Genomic DNA, 22,933 nt, shown 5'->3' with positions numbered 1-22,933 from the left:
GTTCGATCCTCAGCACCACATACAAACAAAGATGTTGTGTCTGCCAAAAAAACTAAAAAATATTAAAATTCTCTCTCTCTCTCTGCCTCTCTCCCTCTCTCTCTCCCTCTCTCTGCCTCTCTCCCTCTTTTTTTTAAAAAAAAAAAAAAAGCCCAGAAGTGGGAGTTCATTCACAGATATGGAAATCTAAAGGCAGGCATTAGGCACAAAAGAAACAAAGGCAAAAACATAATCCAAGGGAAAAGTAAATGAAAGGTACATGAAACTTGGGCTCAAAGGGAATTTCTTCTAAGGCACAGAGAAAGGAAAGGAATCATCTGAATAAGGAAGGAGAACCAAGGAGAGTCCCTGAGACAGAATGAATTTCTGCTGGCACTTCATGGAAGGAATACTGGGAGCAGAAACATCTCTTTTGCTCCAGGGACTCCCAGGAGACCTCTAACAGAAGACCAAGCTGTCCTTCAGTCATTCTCTGCCTCTCTAAATAACTTCCACTGGTGGAAAAGTGCTTCCCTTCAGACACAGGAGTCTGGTGGGTAGAGGTGGGACCTGCAGCTCCCAACTCTTGGTGACTTGGCAAAAGAAATACAAATCCCACAGGTACATTAAAGAAGGAAAGGTAACACCTCATTGAGGATAAAGCCCCTTCCTCTGGGAACAGGAAAGACCACATCCAGTGGTCTGACAGTCTCTTCCAGGAAATGTCAGGCCAAGAAGAGTGGCTGAATAGAAGGAGATTCTGTCGGCTGGCAGAGGAAGATGTGGGCCTTCTACAACCACCTGCTTCTGTGTTATCCCAGGGATGGCCCAGTGCTTCATCCTTATTCAGAAGGAAGAGGCAACTGTGCTCTGAGAGTCAGGCAACAACCACTAGGGAAATCCCAGAGTGAGCATTATTGCACATAAAGATGCAAGACCAGATCCAGAAGACACCTTAAGGATGGTCAGTTCCAGCTATTCATTCATCAGAGGCAGAAGAGTAACACTTCTATCCCAATGTGGCCACCAGCCACCACGGTCCAGAGAACCAAATGGTGCTTCAATCAAAAAAATATAAAACTCCAGGGCCTACCAAATAACCGGTATATCTTGGGTCACATGATTTTTTTTTCCCCCCTGCTTTTTTTCTTTTTGGTACTGAAGATTTAACCCAGAGGTGCACTGAGCTACATCTCCAGCTCTTTAGCCTGTCTCAAAAAAGAACTGGGGTTATAGATACTGGATTCAATCCCTAGTACCGCACACACATGCACATGCAAGGGTATAGGGGAAGATAAAGACCCACATTTAGTAGGGAAGGCATGGTTTACTGGGGCTCTTGGTAACAAAGGCCCTTAAGTTTCCCAGGAATGATCATAGATCATTCATCTGCCAAAGCTATTGCCACACCAGGCACAATCACCAAATGGAAACCAGCTTTCTCAGCAGTAATGTTGAGGCAATTCCATAAGCCAAGGATCCTAAGGGCCAAGCAGTGTGGCAGTCACGGGAGGAATGAGAACTGCCATTGCCTTTGCCTCACTACTCCCACTTACCATAGGCAGCCGTGACTGAAGCATCTGGAGCTCATCATACCCGTAGATCTGCAGAAGAACCAGAAAGGGTATTAGGGAACAGGCCCATTAGTGGCCTCAACAAGATTGGGAGGATAAGATACCCACAAATAGGACCTAGCTCAGTTGCTGTGGAACAGATCCCTCCCAGATGGAATCTACTGCCCAGATGGAGTCTAGATTTGAAGGAACATAATGAATCGGAGAAGCAAAGACAGGGCTCAGGGAAGAAGAGCAGCCCAAGGTGGGCAGCTCTGACCCAACCCAAGGTTCCCCTCACCAGGTCCTGCCAGGTGCCAGCCCCTGAGGCCAGGGGAGCTGGGGCTGGCCAGGAGTTCCACCGTGCGCTCACCGGGTAGGCAGGTAGCAGTCCTCCAGGGCCCATGAGGTACTGGTTGTGCAGCAATGGAGGCATCCCCTGAGGGAGGTTTGGGGGTGCTTTGCCTGCAGAGAGAAAAATCAAATGGAATGGAAATCTACCATAGAGAAGTTCTTCAGCTGTTGGAGAAGAGATCCAGGTCTCATGAGCTCACTGTCGATCACAGTGCTAACCCTGATGGGTCCACGACAGAAGAACATGGCAATGGCTATCAGATACAGAAGATCATGCCACAAAGGGGCTTGAGTGAAGACAGAAAGCAAACACCACCAGATTCAGGGTGTTTCAATATCAGAGGGTTGTTTCAGAGAGAAATACCTCTTAATTCCTCAGTCACAAAGATCAAAATATCAAATGAACATAAAAAATAATCAGCCTCCTCAAAACAGAAGGAAGCTACACAGTGTCTTAAGAGGGCAGGCTGTGTTAAAAGTGGGTTTGGATCAATTCCACAGGCAGTCATATAACTTGGGCAAGAGATACCCATCTAAATTAGGCCTGACCCCTCTCCCTCAGTCATCTTTTGATCTCAGCTCTGGGTATGAATGAAGACAGAATAACTGAGGATCTAGAAACACAAAAGTTGTTGGGAATCCTGCCCCAGGGAAGGCTACCCAAAAACTCCAACTGCAAGCAATCCCCAGAGGCTAGAGTGAGCACATTATCTTCTAATGTTTGTGGCTATCCGCTGAGCCCTGGAAGCCACCACTAGACACAGTTCCTGGGAAGCCAGCTGTGCACGTTGAAAGTGGCATGGGTGACCAGGAAAGGTCCCTGGAACACATACCTGAGGTCACCAACGGTGCAGCTCTTGTATTGCTGCTGACTGTGTTCACAGTGGTCCCTCCCAGGCAGAGGCTGCTCGCTGTGCTTATGCTGCCAGGCAGGCTGACACCTGAGGGTGGGGTGCTTGAGGTGGAGGTCGCTGCTGTGGAGAAAGCAGCTGAGGACTGCAGGGAAGGGGCACTCTCCATGCTGTTGTGCTGTCAAAACAAAAGTCCAGACACATGGATCTGGAGGCACAGAGGGTACTGGGAGAGGCTGGCCTGGACTTTGAGCCCACAATCTCATGGCTGAACAGGTAGACAGATGACAATACTAATATCCAGGAACTCTAAGAAAAAGGGCTCTGTGTTCAGTGATCACTGTTGTTTCTTAACACTACATGCAGATTCAGCCACCAGGACTCTGAATATCAATAACACTGAAATTGAGCTCTATGACAAAAACCCACTTAAAACTCTTTCAAATTGATCAAGCTTTGTATTTGAAACAAGGTACAGAAGGAACAAACTGCTGGTCACAAAAGCAGAGACTCAGAAGAACTAACCTCAGGGCCACAGGCAGCCCAGCCAGTCAGAGTCTTTGAGGTATTTCTGTCTATTAAGCACTTTAACTATTCTGGTCCATGCCACAGGAGGCCACCAAAGTCCTTTATTCCAAAACCTCACAGTCTAACAATGCCTCATCAGGGACTACTCCATAAAGACCTGCTCTTATTCATATTCAACAAGGTTCACCCAGAAAGGAAGGGCAATAAACAACAGAAAATTCTGTGAGACCCTAAGTTCCAGGAATCCAGCCAAGCACCTCGAGTCTAATAAGGTATCACGAAAAATTTCAAGCACTAAGGAGGTAGAAGAAGAGATCTACTGAATCAGACAAAGGAAGCCCCAAATAGGTAAGAAAAAGTTCTCTAAGTCTGACTTAAGGGGATTGAGGTGGTGGCTCAGTGGTAGAGTGCTTGCCTAGCATGTGTGAGGCACTGGGTTTGTTTCTCAGCACCATGTATAAATAAATTAATAAATAAAATAAAGGTCCATCAACATTATAAAATATTAAAAAAAAAAAAAAAGACTGACCTAAGTCTTCAAATCAAAAGTTGTAAAGAATATAGAAGTACAGAAACTCCTAGAGGAAAAGCAGAAGGCGGCATCAGGATCAAGGGGTCCAACATGCAAAGTTTCTGTGGACATTCTCATCCCCAAAGCCTTCCATATCAATCTGAAGAACATACAGAAATGATTCACCAAAGGCCGGGACTTCAGTTCAGTGGTAAAGTGCTTGCCTCGCGTGTGTGGGGCACTGGGTTCCATCCTCAGCACCACGTTAAAAATAAATAAAGATACTGTGTGTTTATCTACAACTAAATATATATTTTTTTAAAAAAATGATTCACCAAGATTAGGACAGTTGAGGGGCTGGGATTGTGGCTCAGTGATAGAGCACTTGCCTAGCATGTGTGAGGCACTGGGTTTATTCTGAGCACTACATATAAATAAATAAAATAAAGGTCCATCAACAACTAATAAAAATATTAAGACAAAAAAGATTAAGACAGTTGAAAACAGTTTCTCTGAGGCTACCAGGAACTCTTGCTTTTTCAGCATGGAACCAAGACAAAGGGTGTGCTGCCTGCCCAGAACAGACTTCCACTTGAGACCACCCACCAATCCCTGCAACAGCTCTCACCAAGGCTCCAAGCATTGTTGGCCATCCTGCCTTTCACAGGAGACAAAAATGAACCTTCCTCATCCACAAGAAGTGCCCGCTAGAGAACAGTTCCTGATATATTGAAAGGAACTCAAGTCCTCCAGAAAGCCTCTCCTCCCTTCTGCCCCCCACAACTCTGTCCCTCACCTCTAAGTAACGAGAAAATGCCCAAGTGTGGACCTAACTGACCCACACACCATTTAAAGGGTCTCATTAGTCCATCCAACCAGTCTACAGTTAATCCAAAACATGGTGCCATCTCATAGTCTACCAAGGTGGGATCAGAGAAGCCAGGGAAGGAGAAAACAATGAGAGTCCTTCATTCTTGTATGAGGAAGAATTATGAAAGAGAAGAAATACATCTGACTTATATTTCTTAAAAAGCCACACTATTTGTAAAATGAAAAATATAAGCCTGTAATTCCAGTGACTCAGGAAAATGGGGTAGGAGGATTGCAAGATCAAGGCCAGCCTCACCAACTTAGTGAGTCCTTGTCTCAAAATAAAAAAAAGGAAGGGCAGCTGGGGATACAAATTAGTGATAGAGCACTCTAGGGTTGAAAACAAAAAATCTGTGCCTCCCATCACAAATGTCTATTGGTCTCCCTAATACACAGAATACCTAAAAAAATATGAAGGACTCAACACAAGGAACCAGGAATATAAACAGTTTACAGGAAGAAATTCAATGTATTTCAAATATATAAAAAAGATATCCAACTCCAATTAAAAAATACACAGAGGCTAATTTTCCTAATATACTGCAAAGTACAAATTTAAGACAATGCCATGTTGGGGAGGCCTGGAGATATGAGGTGTGTCATTCACTGCCCACGGAGGAGAACAGGTTGAAATCACACTGCAGGGCAGTGTGTATGGAATGACAAATGCACCAGGCACGGTGAGACATGCATGTAACCCTGTGATTCAGAAGATGGAAGCACGAGGATTGCAAGATTGAAGCTAGCCTCAGCAACTTAGTGAGCAAAATAAAAAGTAAAAAGGGCTGGGTAGTTAAGCTCAGTAGTTAAGAATTCCTGAGTTCAATACGCAGTATCCAAAAAAGTAAAATTTAAAGTGACAAATGCCTTACAGTTCTACAACTAGACCAGATGTAGAAGGTCATCCACTCAACACTAGTAGCAAGACTAAAATAGTCCTGAATGGAGGACACAGTCCCTACAGTATAACTGGGAAGAAAGAATAAACAGCCTATCAACATAAAACTAGCAACAAGGTATTTCATTAGGGGCAAGGACCACTATGTACACAATATTCTCATTTATGTCACAGGACAAAAGGGAGGATAATTGTTGCTTTTTCTGGGCCTAGGGCTGGACTCAGCAATAGCACACTTGCCTGGCATATGATAGGCATTGGGTTTGATTCTTAGCACTGCATATAAATAAATAAAATAAAAGTCTATCAACAACTTAAAAATTTTTTAAATGTTGCTTTTATTTTTTTTTAAGCTACTAAGGATGGAGAAAATAGGCAAGGGCTAGAACTAAGAAAGTTAGAGACCAGAAGGCCTTTATAGTATATAGCTTTTTATAACTATCAATAACAATTATTTTGAATGTTTAACAATGTGACCATTCTGACACACTTACAGAGTGTGGAACTCCCTGCATGGGCAGTTCTGGCATCTGGATTACATGACTTGGGAGTTTTCAGCTGGGAAACAGAGCATGCAGCTCCCAATCTGGTTCCCAGCAAGAGAGCTATGGGCACAGAGGTGCTCCTCATCCTCATGGTGAGGCCAGCTCATTGTTTCCACAACAAGAGGACAGAGACAGGTGGGCAACTAAGAGCCTATGATAATCTTTCATTTTGCTGAAGAAGGGATACTAGGGTTTAAACCCACAGGTGCTTTACTACTGAGCTACATAACTAACCCTTTTTACTTTTTCAGATAGGGTCTCAGTAAGTCGCTGAGACTGGCTTGAACTTGCCATACTCTTGCCTTAGCCTCCCAAGTCACAGTGATGATAGGTGTGTGCCACCATGCCCAAAGCTATGGGTTGCATAACAAAGGAGTTTATGTAAGATTTCACATGGAAAACTGTAGTTTGAAAGTCACAGTGTTTGATACCAATACAAGACAGGACTGACACTTTCCAATCCCTCATTCTTTACTTGCCATGATTCCTTCCTCGAAGGAAACAAATTTCAACAATTTCCTGCCTCCCTGCTTGTAGATCACCCCCTACTCCAACCTTCCCTGAAGCTTCCATCACCTAGAAGCATAGACATTCTGCTGTCTCGGCATCTTTCAACTTACCCAACTCTCAGCTACTCAGCTTTTATCTAAACACCTCCAATAACATCCCCTCTCTCCTTTCCCTACCACTCATTTCTTAACCCACCACCATCTGGCCAGACCATTTCTACACCACTTGAAACTACACTCCCTACTTCACAACTGATCAAGTCAGAATTCAGAACCATAATATAGGGTTATTCTTAGCATATAAAAACACTTCCTAGCCAGTACTTCCTTTTTGGATCTCTTCCGGCCTGGCTTCCTTGACAACATAATTCTGCTTCCATTTTTGCCCTTCTGCCCTTCCACCCTTCAGACCCTTCAGACTTCCTTCTTCAAAGTGTGCACCTCTGAGACAGGGAAGATTGCACAGGCACAAATCAATACGACACCCATGGCTACCACTAGGAATGTCCATGACTACCAAATGAATGAAACATAGTTACATTGACTTGGCCAATAGCTAAAAATGTCAGTCTCAGAGAAAAATGTGCAGGTGTTTGCAGCGCAGGACAGGAAATCCTTGCGAGTACAAAGGTCAAGTTAACAATGAACCTATTTTTCTCAAAAAGCTACAAATGCCTCAACATAACAAGTGCCAGAAAACAAAACCTCATCTGTTGGGTAGAAATGGGGAACTAAGGAAGTTCTTGGGGAGCTCACCACCTGACATCCCTAGTGATATCATGTGGGGTCTGAGGCAATTCATGCAAAGAGCCACATATCAGAAAACATGTCCTCTTATCAAACCCAGAAAACCTATGGTTGAACCACATAACTACTCAAGACACTTCATGCAAACAAATCCATATTATCTCAGATTTGAAAATTAATAAACTAAAGCTCCAGGTATGCTAAGGAGGGGTGTTGGGGAGGGAGCCTGTGGACACTTACTGTGTGTGGTGTGCTCGAGGACAGTGCTGCCTGCGCAGAGGAGAGGCTGCTCTGGTGACTGGAGAGTGAACTAGAAGACAAAACAGAGCACCCTGTGTCCATCCAAACAGGTACCCAAACAGGTTATTCCAAAAGAACAAAGCACACTGGGCTCCCAGGGTTATATTCCTGCTTGGCTCTATCCCTGGGGAAGCCTCCACATCAGACCTCATGCCCTTAGAACCAAGTGACAGGATCCTGGTTGTGAGAAATGATCTAAAGTCTCACTCACAACAAGATCTTATATCTCCTGGCCTAGGAAATCTATAGAGGAAAATTCAGTAAACAATTCACTTTTTCTATTGCTTAACAGGGCTGCTCTATGAACACTGTCCTGCGCTGAGAGCTCATAAAATCTTTGAATGAGTGAAGAAAGGTCTGTGTTCAACCACATATGCCAGAGTCAGAGCCTGAATTTCAATCAGATCCAGAGTTCAAATAAAAAGCTTTTGCTCCCAAGGGAAAGGGTCAAGATGGAGCACTACACAAAAGATATAGGTAATAAACAACCCCATTTTCCTACACCCTATTCAAATAACTTCCTCTCTGGAGTCATGACAAGTATTAAGTCAGACACCTGCTCAGAAATCCAACATCATTCACATTATATATCAGTGATATTGGTCCAGAGCTGGGGACAGGCTATACTCAGGGTGTCTGCCTGATGTCCAAGAAGAGTCACAGGGAACCAAAGGCCCATTTGATTCCAGGAGAACCAGTGCTCTGTGCCAGCAAAAGCATTATAAGCCAGCAAGATTTTTCTATCTGGTGGTATTTGACTTGATCTGGGCAAAACCTAAGCTGGAGTATTAATTCAAAAGCCCAAGATGTCATGTCAGAAGCAACAAGTGTGTTTTGTTCCGGGAAACAACCTTCTACAGAGGCTCTAGGACATTGCCTGATGTACTTCTCACTTTGGGCCCACCTTTCCCCCATACCTGCTAAGCTGAGAGAGGGGGCTGCTGGACAGGTCACCAGGCTGGGACAAGGAGGGCAAAGTGGCAGTGTGCTGGGATGCGGAGGGCAGAAGCTCAGTGCAGGAGGTGGTGCTGGGCAGGGAGCTCACAGATGGGAGGGCAGAAGGAGGGTCTGTTGTCTTTGGAGCTGGAACGGATGAAGTAGCTGTAAGAAACAGATCTGTTTAGCTCCAGAACCAACCCTGAGTATCAGAAATCTGTGCAGTATCTTGTGACATGTCGCACTCAGTGAAATATATACAAAGTTAACATTTCCTAGGACAATGCCCAAGCATGACGCCAGATGGTTCCATCTCTGTATAATAAGACTACCAAAAGGACAGGTGATGGTCAGACATAGAAGATTGAAGGAGAAAGCAGTGACACTTTTATAATCGTAAACTGTCCTATAGAAACCTGACCCTTGGCAGCAAACAGGAAGGAAAAGAGATGTTGAGATTGACAGATATATAGAGTGAAGCAAATTTTCCTCCAAAGGACAGTAAAGGAAAGTAAAAAATTAACTGGCAAGACCACCAAGAGAACATATAATATACCCATTCAGGCTGACATTATCAAAAGCTCAGAGCCAGTTCGTAGACACTGATCGTAGACACTGTGAAGAGATCTATGTGCCTAAAATCTACAACAAGAATACGTGCCTGCAGTCCAACACATACTTTTCAAATGCTTAGTAAGAATTTCCTTGGTACATGCATCATCAGATTAATCTCAGAGCACATAAGCAAGCTTATCAATTACTAGGCTTCAGAAAGCATGTGGATACAATCAACCCCACCAGTGGAAAAGACTCAGTTTTTGTGCTATCCACACATACAACTCAGATATGTGCTTGGAAATACATCACCGTCTTTTCCAGTTAGGAAGGAAAACACAGCTTTACCTTCCAGCATGACTAATGTGAACCCACAGGGAATTCCGTACTCAATAGTCTAACTGGAAGGGGAAGTTCAAAACAAAAAAAGGCAGGTAGGCACACAGCCAGGTCAACTCTTTCCAGGATCTTCCCTACTGATAGTCTATTCCAAAGATGAAGATACCACTAATGTACCTCCCCCACAACTAAGACCCCAAAAGGTACTTCCCAGGGCAATGGATGACATTGCTAACAGACTCACAGTGATCCATTCTCTCAAAGAACAAGAAATAGGGCCACAAGAGGAAACAGAGAACAAATTATGTAAAATAAAGACAGCTGGGCCCAGTGATACATGCCTATAATCCCAGCAGCTCAGGAAGCTGAGGCAGGGGGATCATAAGTTCAAAGCCAGTCTCAGAAACTTACTGAAGCCCTGTCTCAAAATAAAGATAAAAAAACGCTGAGGATGTAGCTTAATGGCTAAGTACCCCTGAGGTTCAATCCCTAGCACCCTAAAAAGAAACACATACCTTAAACGCATACTATGTTTTGCAGATACTTCATATCTCATGATCTCATTTTAAATTATCTCGAAACCATTAGAACCCCTATATGCCTTCATGAACCTCCAACAGGACAAAAGAAATTTGCCACTTCTGCTGCTAGAATGAGAAGTTGTTCAGTCATCCAACAAGCTCAGAGCTGCCAACATTTCCCTAAATAGCCCTGGCAACCCAACTTTACCACTAATACTAAAAACAAACCCTGGTGCATCAATTCCATTATTTCAATTTCAACTGTGTCTGCTAGAGTTCCATATTCATGCTCCCAAAATCCTAATTTAAAAAAGTCATTCTGGCTTCCAGACTCAAGAGTGGATAGCCATCGTCTCACTGAAAGATCAAACAGAAACAATATAAATAATCACAGATGAGTGGGCCAGGCACCAAGGAATGAAAAAAACATCAGGGATTCACCCACACCACCTCCAGTGATCACTGAGCTATTGTGAGGATAGGATACCCCTCATCTTTCTCCAGAGAATCACCAGCGTACACTTTTGATCTCTTCCTAAGCAGCAGTCCTTCAGGTTGCAATAGCAACGAAACACGAATAGCAATTTTTTGCTTTAAAAGTCCATCATAATCCCCATTTACCAACCTGTCTCTAAACAAAGCCCCTTTTAAATGAACATAATACACTGAACTTGGGAAGAGTCCAATCAGGACAGAATAATACCAGATTATCACCATCTTGCTGTGGCTACAACATTTCTAATAATACCCTCAACCATCATCTTGGAAGTGGGAACTAGCTAACCTTTGTTAGCTCTACCACAGAAATAAGACTTGATTTCACTTAACCAATGAATATGGCTTTACTCTGTTCCAGTGATGAATCAGAACAGCAGTTTCCAGAAAAAAATACAACTGGTCTGTTTTTAGAGAAGTAGCCGTTGCCCAACTGTTATTTTCCACATGACATCTATCATACTTTCCTCTAATTTTCACCAGCCATGGACAAAAGTAGATAGTTGGTTGATATACTTACTGTCTGCTGTCTGCTGATTTCGACCACCACCATGCCCATTCTACAAGAAACAGAAGAGAAAGTAAGTCAACCCACACATCTACTCAAATGATTACCTACTTGACATTCTACTGAGACTCAGAGACAATCATATGAAGTATAGGTTAATGGAGGGGCAAACTGTCTATTTTATTCTGGTTTGTATGTTTGTTTGTTTTTAATAAAAGAAAAAATAATCCAACAAACAAATGAGTCCCATGGAACCAATATTTTTGAAACTAGATTGAGTATTTGTGGAAGTAAAAAGGATAGTGGAAGCAATTAATCAGTCCTAAAACAATTATTAAAATATCCAACTGAGACAGGTATGATAGCACACACCTGTAATAGTAGCAACTCAGGAAGCTCCAAGAGGAGGATCAAAAGTTCAAGGTCAGCCTCAGCAAATTAGCAAGGCTCCATCTCAAAACAAAAAATAAAAGGATTGGGGATGCGGCTCAGTGGTTAAGCACCCCTGGGTTCAACCTCCAGTACATTCCCCCATTCTCCCAACACACAAACTACACCATTTCAATATATACATTGAAATCTTCAGGCACTTTCCTATCTAGGGCAAGTTTTATCTCCTGGATGTCATGTGTGCAAAAAAGAAAACATGTGCAAAATAGAACAAAAGAAAACGTTATATCACTTAAAAAAAAATGGGCCTCAGAGAAAAAGACATGAGACCTTAAAATAGATTTTCTGAAGGATGATGTACAAAGTGAGGATGATGTGAAACCCTGAATCAAAATTCAAAACCTGAAAACAACTGGTTTGAGGAAATTGCAAACATTTCAATGGAACTAAGGTGCAAATAAATGCATTTTTTAAAAATATTTTTAGTTGTAGATGAACACAAAACCTTAATTATATTTATTTTTATGTGGTGCCAAGGATCGAACCCAGTGCTTCACATGTGCTAGGAAAGGACTCTACCACTGAGCCTCAATTGAAGCCCTGAAAAAGGCATTCTTAGAAATGATGCCTGCCTCTACAGAGCAAGCCAGGGAAACATGGCATGGCACAATCAATAACAGATACCACAAGGCTTAGCCATTGTCCCCAGATAAGGGGAGGAACTTGAAAAAAGCTACAAGGCACATTCCTTTTTGCAAATCTCAAAACTACTAAAGAAAAAGATTTTATGTCTGTGGCCTATGTATTAACCCAAATCTAATACAAATCATGACTACTGTACTTATTAACAATATTCTCTATTTTCCAAATAACCTGAAATGCAGACAGTTGAGGGGAAAGAGGGGAGAGAAAGGTATACAGTAATAACAGAATGACTAGGGGGAATAAAAAACCTCATAGTTAAATAAAAGTTTATAGTTAGTGAAAAGGTAACACAACATACCGCAACAAATATAGAAACTGTGTGGAGACTAATGAAAAGTCTAGTGTCCATCCTCGAAACTAGGGTTCACTCACCACTAAATATATTTGTATTATTTTCTAACAGGTGAATACTAAACAGTATAAACCATAAGATTTAAAGAAGTCGTTCCAAGTCAGGTGGGATGGTGCACACCTATTGTCCCAGTGATTCAGGAGGCTGAGGAAGGAGGATGGAAACTTTGAGGAAAAGGCTAGGGTTGTAGCTCAGTTTGTAGAGCCCTTGCCTTGCACATGTGAGGCACTGGATTTGATCCTCCGCACCACACAAAAACAATATAAAGATATTGTGTCCATCCACCATAAAAAAATAATAAAAAGAAAAAAAGTTTGATGAGAGTCTCAGCAACTTAGTGAGGCCCTAAGTAATTTGGCGAGACTCTGTCTCAAAATAAAAAATAAAAAGGACTGGAAGTGAAGTTTAGTGGAAGAGTACTTGCCTTGTATTTGAGTGGCACTGGATTTAATACCCAGTATTCAAACTAAATGAATGGAATAAAATGCAAACAATCGACAAATTGATAAAGGGGGATTTTATGCAGAAGAACGGCAGAAGCAAAAGCAAAGAAGTATCAAAGGGTCCAGCAGAGAAAAAAAATCCATAGAAGAGGGCCGGGGTTGTGGCTCAGTAGTAGGGCACTTTTTAGCATGCATAAGGCACTGGATATATGTTCCCTGGCACCACATAAAAATGAAAACAAGTAAAATAAACGTATTGTGTCCATCTACAACTAAAAAAAAAATATTTTTAAAAGTTTCTTAAAAGTCTGTAGAAGAGCTAAGCACAATAAAACAGGAACTCAGGGCTGGGGATGTGGCTCGGGTGGTGGCGTGCTTGCCTGGCATGTGTGCGGCCCGGGTTCGATCCTCAGCACCACATACAAAGATGTTGTGTCCGCCAAAAACTGAAAAACAAATATTAAAATTCTCTCTCTACCTCTTTCTCACTCTCTCTTTAAAAAACAAAAACAAAAAACAGGAACTCAGGAGGCTGAGGCAGGAGGATTGCAAATTGAATACCAGCCTCAGCTGGGACCCTCTCTACAACAATGAAAAATAAAAAGGGCTGGGAATATAGCTCAGTGGTAGAGTGCCCTGGTTTCAAGTTGAAGTCCCAGTACCACACATACACAAAAAAAAACTACATGAGAGATCAGAAATCAAGTAGCTAACCCAGACACAGTGGCAAGTCTCTATAATTCCAGCAGCTCAGGAAGCTGAGACAGGAGGAATGCAAGTTCAAAGCCAGCCTCAGCAATGGCGAGGCATTAAGAAACTCAGTGAAACCCTGAAAATAGGGCTAGGAATGTGGCTTAGTGGTCAAGTGCCCCTGACTTCAATCCCCGGTACCCAAAAAAATAAACAACAACAAAAACCCTCACATTCAAACCTGACAGGCATAGAAGAAAACAGTATGGCCTGGAAGTTCCTTAAACTCTGCTATCCCCAGGGAACTGTCATTATTAGACACAGCTACTGATAATCTAGATCTGACTTGAAACTTGGCCAATAAAGAAACATTTTCCCTGGAGGAACGTGATTGTTTAACTTTAAAGCTGCCTAAATTGGGAGTGGGAGACAATAAAACACACTAAGCAAAAAAGAAAAGGAAAAAGAAAACAATTGGGGGCTGGGGTTGTGGCTGAGCGGTAGAGTGCTCCCCTAGCACAGGCGAGGTCCTGGGTTTGATCCTCAGCACCACATAAAAATAAATAAAGATATTGTGTCCAACTACAACTAAAAAATAAATATTAAAAAAAGAAAGGTATCTTAATACAAGAAAGAAAGAAAAAATTGGAGTACATATCATTTGTAAAGCTCTGACAAGTTTCTACAGATCTAGAAGACCATGTCAATGTTTATAGGTACATTCCTAAGGCTCTATGTATGACTTGGGAAGGCCCTAAGCTCACATCTATGACTTATGTGCAAGTAGGAAGTGAAAGCTAAGGTAGAGTCTGCAACAGTTTGGCTGTATGTTAAAAAGCATGCTCCAACACACAGACAGCCTCTTCACAAAGCCCAGGTAATCCACTGATTCCAGCAAATTAAGGAAATCTCTGTATAATCACTAGCTGGCAGAATAAAGAATTCACTGGCTATAAGAAAAAATAGAGGTATTATAAAATTAGTCTAAAATAAAGTCACTAAACAAGCAATTTCAACAATAACAAAAACAAACCTGAGGAAGGGAACACTCTAATTTCTACAACTGTCAAATTACATTATTTAAATATCCAATAAAAGAGTATTACAGGTTGAGGCTGGGGCTCAACACTAGTGCACTTGCCTGGCATGTTTGAGGCACTAGGTTCAATCTCAGCACCGCATACAAATAAATAAAATAAAAGTCTATCAACAACTGAAAAAAACATGTTTTTTAATTACAAGTCATAAAAAAAGAAACAAAATGTAGTTCATAAAAAAGGAAAAAACAATCAGTATAAAGCAAAGGTCCCAATGCTGAATTTACTGAACAAAGACTTTGAAAGACTATTTTGAACATTTCAAAGTATTGAAGGAAAGCATTAAGTGTCTATAACATTTCAATAGAGGGAGGGGGAGAGAAGCAAGAAGAAGAAAAATGATGACACTGGATTCTGTAGCCCTGGTTTTCTTTTCTAGTCCTCTACCTTTGGCAAATCACTTAAATCTCTAGACTTCAATTTCCTTTTTGTATGAAATAGTGAAAAAACAATGACTAGAAAGTTATGATCATAATGGGCAAGATGGCACATGCTACAATCGCAACTATTTGGGAGGTTAAGGCAGGAGGATTGCAAGTTCCAGGTCAGCTTCAGCAACTTAGTGAGATCCTAAGTAACTTAATAATACCTGTCTCAAAATAAAACATAAAAAGACTGGGAATGTGGCTCAATGGTTAAGTGCCAATGGGTTCAATCCCCAATACCAGAGAAACAACAACAAAAAAGGAAAGTTATAAGGATAACAATTTTAAAAGACTGTTTAAAAAAAATTGATTAAAATTGTCAACTCAATGTTTAAATTATTTTCATTGTATTAAATTACTAAAATATTTTCCAAAAGTAAAAGGAGAAAATCTTCAAGCTTAAACAGAACACTTGTTCTCATTCATTCCTAATCCTAGTAATAATTAAAATATGACTTGAATACATTACAAATTTAATGAGAGCAAAAGAAATTAAAGCACTGACTGGTGACTAAGGGATTAATTTTTTTAGCTAATTGTATTACAGTTACTTTTCAAGAACTTTATAGTTTAGAAATACTAGCCAGGGGAATCACAAGTTGGAGAAGAGCTTTGGCAACTTAGCAAGGCCCTAAGCAACTTAGATGACCATGTCTCTAAATAAAATACAAAATATGGCTGGGGATATGCTTCAGTGCTCAAGTACCCCTGAGTTCAATCCACAGTACTCAAAAAACAAAAAGAAAAAAAAAAATCAAGCAGCTTAGCAAGGAACTCAGTGAGCAGTGACATGGACATGAATAAGGTGTAAAGTTAGAGCTAGAACTGAAATGGTGTTCGAGATGACAGGAAATTTGCACAGACAGCATATGGTCTGATTCTGATTTACGTGTCAGAAACAGAATACATGAGCAATGTCAAAGTGAACTTTCTGCAAAGTTGTAAATACTCTATATCTTCGTGGTCCCATGTTGAATTCCACTAACTATATCTAGCTAATAAGCATTTAAAATGTTGCTATTTTTCAGGTACTGATACTTTGTTTAATTATTTAATTGTTACATAGCCACATTAGGCCAGTAGTTGTCATATTGGAAAAGTACAGGAATAAATTTTGTGTTAAAGATGACAGATCAAGAGGTTGAGGTTGTGGCTCAGTGGTAGAGTGCTTGCCTAGCATATGTGAGGCACTGGGTTCGATTCTCAGCACCACATATAAACAAATAAATGAATAAAGGTTCATCAATAACTAATAAAAATTTTAGAAAAAAAAAGATGACAGATTAAAAAAATACATGACATTTTGAAAAAAAAGATAAACTCAAAAGGAAAAACCATTGGGAAGAAAATGATAGTAACATCGGAGCTGGGGATGTGGCTCAAGTGGTTGTGCACCCGCCTAGCATGTGTGAGGCACTGGGTTATGTCCACCTAAAACTAAATATTAAATATTAAAAAACAAAAGAAAGAAAATGATAGTAACGTCAGGCATGATGGTGCATGCCTATAATCCCAGCAGTTTATGAGGCCGAAGCAGGAGGATCATAAGTGCAAAGCCAGCCTCAGCAATGTCGAGTTGCTAAGCACCTCAGGGAGACCCTGTCTCTAAATAAAATACAGAATAGGGCTGGGGATGTGGCTCAGTGGTAGAGTGCCACTGAGTTCAACCCTGTTATCCTCCCTCCCCCAGCCAAAAATGATAGTAACAAAATACTGTATACCAGAAAGCATATTAAGGATGGTATCAGACTCAGCTAAACTGGAAAAGCCAAATCGCAATGCCAGTAGTATGTAATCCAAAGGACAACACACCTCATATCAAAGAGCCACTCCAAGCACCTAATATTGGTTTGTATGAGTAGAAGAGGGAGCAGGAGTGAGGGGAAGGCAGAGAACTTACTTAAAACCTGTAAAGCTAAACCCGCTCTTTCTCTGGCACCCTCATTCCCCATTGCTTTCACCCAGGGGCTCTACACATCACAAGGATCAAGAAAATGGAGACAAAATCTTGAAACACCAAGTTAACCCAGCGCTTCTCCTACTAATGGATGAACATTATCTGATTTTTTTTTAATTTCAAGAAAAGGGAAAGCTAGAAGAAAGGTTTTGAAGTTTTTTATCACAATAATTGATGAATGTTTGCAGAGATACATGTGTTGATTAAAATATTATACAAATAAATATTTACACAATGTATACATGTATTGCAAAAAGGAATAAAAGAGGTAGGACAACATTGTTATAGTCCCTACAGATGGTAAAAGGACAGTAGGAAAAAACAAAGATTTTATAAGCAGCAAATTAAAAATTAGAAAACACAAATGCCTTGACACGAATTTAAAAAAATAGAAAGCTTAATATTACTTTACCAATTAAAGAAACTGAAATTACAAGCTTTCGTACGAAGAAAACATTCTGGCCCTATGGTTTTACTTGTGAGTGATACCAAATATTTCAGGCAGGAAAAAGGACTATATTCAACACACTTGTAGAAAATAAAGATATGAAGTGAGGTTAGTGGTAATAAAAGAGAGTTAAAATTATATTGTACAGTGTCAAGTCAACAATGACCTGCCAATCAGGTCAAAGAATCAAGGAATAAGAATGATATTAAGAGGGCTGGGGCTGTGGCTCAGTGGCAGAGCGCTTGCCTAGCATACGTGAGGCACTGGGTTCTATCCTTAGCATTGCATAAAAATAAAAACAAGATAAAAGAATTTTGTCCATCTATACATACAAAAAAAATTTTTTTAAAAAGAATGATATAAAAAAGAGAAAAGCTAAAGGAAGTTTCAATTTAACTGATCTAAGGTACATGTAACTAGAATTATCTAGTAAGCAGTTGAGAATATAAAGTAGAAAGCTCAAGATTAAAAAAATAACTTTCAGGGTTACAGGAAATTTTATCAGTTAGGGCTAAATAGCAAAGATAAAGAGTTATACCATAATAATTTGCAGAACAACCTCCATATCAGACAAGTAATTTGATAACAAACCTGCCAGCTGCTTCTTGTCAATGACATACTCCCAAAAACCAGGCTATCTGCTATGAGGAAAAAAACGATGTGGGAACCAGAATAAGGCCAAAGGCAAAGAAAGCAGTATATTTAAGGGGCCAGAACTGGACTACAACTGCTACATGGAATCCAGAAGCTTAACTTATTTGAATCTAAGTATTACAAGGATGCATCCTATATTATGATTGGAAACACTAACATGTCAATCAAATGGTTCCTGGAAAGACAATCTTAATCTGTGGATATTCCAGATGTGTCTGATTACGTGCACATGTGTGTGTGTGTGGTGTGTGTGTATATGTGTGTGTGTGTGTGTGTGTGTGTGTAGACACCTGTACATGCACACTCCAGAAACAGAAAGATGGTGAGACAGTTTAATCTAAGGTGGCCAGAAGACAAAGATGTTTTTCTGAATGTTCAAGTAAAGGGAATGGTGGAAAGGACAAAATGAGAAAAGCTCCATCTAACTCTGCTAACATGTTGCAAGATTCTGTTCTAGCCTGTGATTTTGTTCATTTTGTTTTTTCCTTTGGATATTGGGGTTTGAACCTAGAAGTGCTTTACCACTGAACCCTTTTTATTTATCCCAGGCCTTTTTAATTTTTATTTTAAGGTAGGAGCTTGCTAAATTGATCAAACTGGCCTCAAACTTGTGATCTTCCTGCCTCAGTCTCCTGAGTAGCTTGGATTATAGGCAGGCACTACTGTACTAGTGATTCTATTCTAGCCAGTGATTTTGTTATCACTAGAGAAATAATAACAGAAATAATAACATAACCTCAGAAAAAAATATCTTAAATAACATTACCATTGGGTACTCTACATCTTAATAATGGTCTCGGCCATTTGAGTGTTTTATTAAGACAAGATTTCTTAACTCAAACACAGTTAAGATTTCAACCAGATGCAGTGGTGCGTTCTCCAGCAGCTCGGGAAGCTGAGGCCCTAAGCAACTCAGTGAGACCCTATCTCTAAATAAAATATAAAAAGGGCTAGGGATGTGGCTCAGTGCTTAAGTGGCCCTACGTTCAATACCTGGTTACCCACCCCTCAAAAGAAGGAAAAAAAAAAAAAAGATTTCAGATGCATGCCATCTGACATAATAAAGAACCACCAGGGATTGGGATGTGGCAGAGCGTTTGCCTACCACGTGTGAGGCACTGGGTTCTATCCTTAGCACCACATAACAAATAAAAGTATTGTGTCCATCTACAACTACCAAAAAAAAAAAAAAAAAGACCCACCACATTATGATTGTCTTCTTAGTGCTATGAAAGCTTTTTCCTAAACTGGAAATATATTTTTCAGGGCATAATCTACACAACGTAAAATGTGCAAGCATGTTGTATGAGTGTGCATGAAGATGGTAGGAGGGGCTCCTCTGAGACAAAGGTTTAGATTTTACTAACAAGATTAGTCATTACCAGCACTATTAATAAAAAATGTTAGCTTTCTGAATTCACTTAGCACCAGGTGAAATGGTGACATCTATAATCACAGCAACTCAGGAGGCTGAACAGGAGGATTCAAAGTTCAAAGACTATTTCAGCAACTTTGTGAGCTCTGTCTCAAAAAAATAAAAAGTGCTGGGGATATAGCTCAGTGATAGAAGACCTCTGGGTTCAAACCCAGTATCAAAGGGTGAAAAAAAATTTTTTTTCTCATTTAAACTTGTATTGTATTACTCCTGTAATACCGACAACTTGAGAGGCTAAAACAGGAAGATCCCAAGTCTGAAGCCAGTCTGAGCAACTTAGCAAGACCCCGTGTCAAAATAGAAAAATAAATTAGATGGACTGTGGATGGGTTCAGTGGTACAGCACCCCTGAGTTTAATCGCCATTACACCAAAATAAATGAATATAAAATAAATAAATACAGGCATAAATAAATTCACTTAGAAACCTTGGACACAGAGTTATAGATGTGAAATTCCAAGATACCGTGTCATATTTACAAAATGATGTCAAGTGATAAAAGGAAAACAGAATTGAGTGTGTAGTGATTTTTCTCCAAATATTTAACAAAAAAACTTCAAAAAGTAAAAAATTCTAAATACCCATATCTTATAACTTCCATTGAATAATTAACATTTTGTTACATTTTCTTGCCACTATCTTATCTCCTAATTGTCTTTTTAAAATATATACATATATTCTTAGTTGTTGATGGATCTTTATTTATATGATGCTGAGAATCAAACCCAACCCAGCCTCCTAATTGCTTTTGCTACATTTCAAATTAAATTTGTATACACTAGTACTTTTCAGCATGCAAATTGCTACTAGAGCTCCACATCTGTTTACCATATTTATTAAGAGGATCATTTGGTGAGTTTCAAGAAACACATATACAGATAAGCCAAATTCCTTATCAAGATATAGAATATTGCCGTCACATTGAAAAATTCATTATGTACAAAGTGATTTTAATCTCACAAGACATGCAGACAGAAGAAATGAGCTGAAGATACACCTAGAAAGTGTTCATAGTGGTTTGGAAGGAATACATGACATTATAGAATTAAATTTATTTCCTGCAAGGCAGATGTTACAAGTATGAGCTACTTTAAATTGTTAATGGGATACATGAATAAAAACAGTTGAATTGGTCTAGTATGTTTCTGTTTCTTTTACTTTTTAAGTTTTCTTCTAAGATTCTCGGAACATATTTGTACAATTCAACTTAAAAGAAAACCTCTCACTGGCAATAATAATCAGATATGCACAAAGCAATCCTCTGCAGAGGAAGACTTTGAAATATGACAGATATTTCACTTTTTTAAAAATATTTATTTCTTTAGTTTTAGGTGGACACAGAATCTTTATTTCACATTTATGTGGTGCTGAGAATCGATCCCAGTGCATCACACATTCTAGGCAAGCTCGCTACCACTTGAGCCACATCCCCAGCCCTAATTTTTTTTGTTTTATGGTGCTGAGGATTAAACCCAGTGCCTTGTGCATGTGAAACAAGCACTCTACCAACTGAGCTATATACCTAGCCCTTTAACTTCTTTATCTATATTCCAGTATCATTAACAAAAGCTGAGTAGATAATACATAATTACAAAATAATAAATATAGCTATGGTAATGTGGAATAATATCCAGTCAATGAAAAATTATCAGTAACACAAAGATGAGTACAAGAATCATTTAGAATGCACACATATCAAACCATATAGGTGCATCCAGTACCAAAGCCAAAATGCTTGTGCTACTTAATAGTCTTGGTTTTCTCCACTAAGTATGTGTAGTTACATGCATGAGCTCTAGAAATGCCTGCTACAACCAAACTCAACATAATTATAAAGATTCTCCTCAAAAGGTTGGTGGATTTCAAGACAAAATCTTGTCCTCAAAGCATAACTTATCATACACTAGTACTGCCAAGGAGAAGAAACCAGAAGTACGACTTACTGTAACGGTTCCTGGTGCTGACTCTGATGGACTCACAGAGCTTTGATACACGATCCTATTGTGCACAGAACTCTGGTCATAGGAGGAAGATGTTGTTACTGGACTAGTGGAGCTGAGGGATGAGCTGGTCAGACTGGAGGAGGTAATGACTGAAGTTGTGTACGTGGAGTTCTGTACAGCACTGGTCATAGGTAAAGAGGTATTCAAAGGATCACTAAAAAGAATAAAAATATCAGACATAGATTGATGTTGCTTGACATAAGTTTCATTAAACAGAACCATATTATCAATTTACTGTTATATTCTATATTTTATTTATTTTTATGTGGTGCTGAGGATGGAACCCAGGGCATCGTACATGCTAGGCGAGTCTTCTACTGCTGAGCCACAACCCCAGCCACTTTTATATTCTAAATTAAACATGCAACTAAAAATTTACACTACTACATTCTATTGAAGTTCAACAATTCCTCTCCCCACCCCCAAACAAGACTAACAGGTGAGGGGATAGCTTTAGGAATCCTTAAGATATTTTAATGAATCACTTATCTAGAACCATGTAACTCAAGGTAACTCAAAACAACCAATTTTGTGCCTTTGAACATGGAAAACTGACAAAATCTCAAATCTGGGATTTCCTTTTGTTTTTTAAAGTTGTAGTCAGACAAAATATCTTTATTTTATTTATTTACTTTTATGTAGTGCTGAGGACTGAACCCAGCACCTCGCACGTGCTAGGTGAGCACTTTACTGCTAAGCCACAACCCCAGCTCCCTAGGACTTTCTATTATAAAATATTCCACTGGAAGAAAATCAGTATTGTAAAGATGTAGAGGAATTGGATCCTTCCTAGATTACTGGAAGAAATGTTAAGATGATGCAGTTAAGACACCCATCCCCCCAAAAAATAAGCAATTACTTTGGAAGAAGTCTGAATACAGCAGTTACCATATGACCCAAAACCTCTACCCCTAGTTATATATCCAAAAAAAAATGAAAGTACCCAAAACTTGTAATGAATGTCCAGAGCAACATGAGTCACTATTACCAAAAAGAAGAAAGAAACCAAATAATGAATTGATAAACAAAATATGGCATATATTTTGTTCCATGAAATGTTTGGCCAGAAAAAGGATATATACAACTTAAAGAAGACAGACACAAAAGGTCACATCTTACATGACTTTAGATGTATAAAATGTCCCAAGTTAGGCAATCCTGCACAGATTAATGATTGTCAAGGGGTGGCAGAGAGAAGAGAATCTGGGAGTGGCTGCCACAGGTATGAAGTTTCTCTTGGGGGTAAAGGAAGAAAAGCTCTGGAATTAAACATTATTGATGGCTGTATAAACTTATTACCATGGATATATTATTACCTCTAGGACATGATTTCTT

The 22,933-nt window shown here is 39.8% G+C and overlaps 1 protein-coding gene and 1 non-coding gene across 2 annotated transcripts in view; both read right to left on the bottom strand.

The window, feature by feature from the left end:
* Nucleotides 1-22,933, bottom strand: part of LOC143392435 (ubiquitin-associated protein 2-like) — a 36,053-nt gene that overhangs the window by 3,490 nt on the left and 9,630 nt on the right. The window contains exons 5-11 of the mRNA XM_076845901.2: nucleotides 21,539-21,752; nucleotides 11,012-11,051; nucleotides 8,563-8,746; nucleotides 7,586-7,655; nucleotides 2,720-2,915; nucleotides 1,906-1,997; nucleotides 1,536-1,583 (exon numbers count right to left, since the gene is read on the bottom strand). Coding sequence (XP_076702016.2) covers nucleotides 1,536-1,583; nucleotides 1,906-1,997; nucleotides 2,720-2,915; nucleotides 7,586-7,655; nucleotides 8,563-8,746; nucleotides 11,012-11,051; nucleotides 21,539-21,752 — 844 coding nt within the window. The remainder of the gene's footprint in view (nucleotides 1-1,535; nucleotides 1,584-1,905; nucleotides 1,998-2,719; nucleotides 2,916-7,585; nucleotides 7,656-8,562; nucleotides 8,747-11,011; nucleotides 11,052-21,538; nucleotides 21,753-22,933) is intronic.
* LOC143393297 (small nucleolar RNA SNORD121A) lies at nucleotides 9,382-9,460 on the bottom strand. The gene has a single exon (XR_013090591.1). It is a non-coding gene; the product is annotated as a small nucleolar RNA SNORD121A (small nucleolar RNA).

Source organism: Callospermophilus lateralis, chromosome 2 (assembly GCF_048772815.1).
Source record: "Callospermophilus lateralis isolate mCalLat2 chromosome 2, mCalLat2.hap1, whole genome shotgun sequence".
NCBI lineage: Eukaryota > Metazoa > Chordata > Mammalia > Rodentia > Sciuridae > Callospermophilus > Callospermophilus lateralis.
The sequence above is the reverse complement of the archived record's forward strand: the minus strand, read 5'-3'. Positions and strand labels throughout refer to the sequence as shown.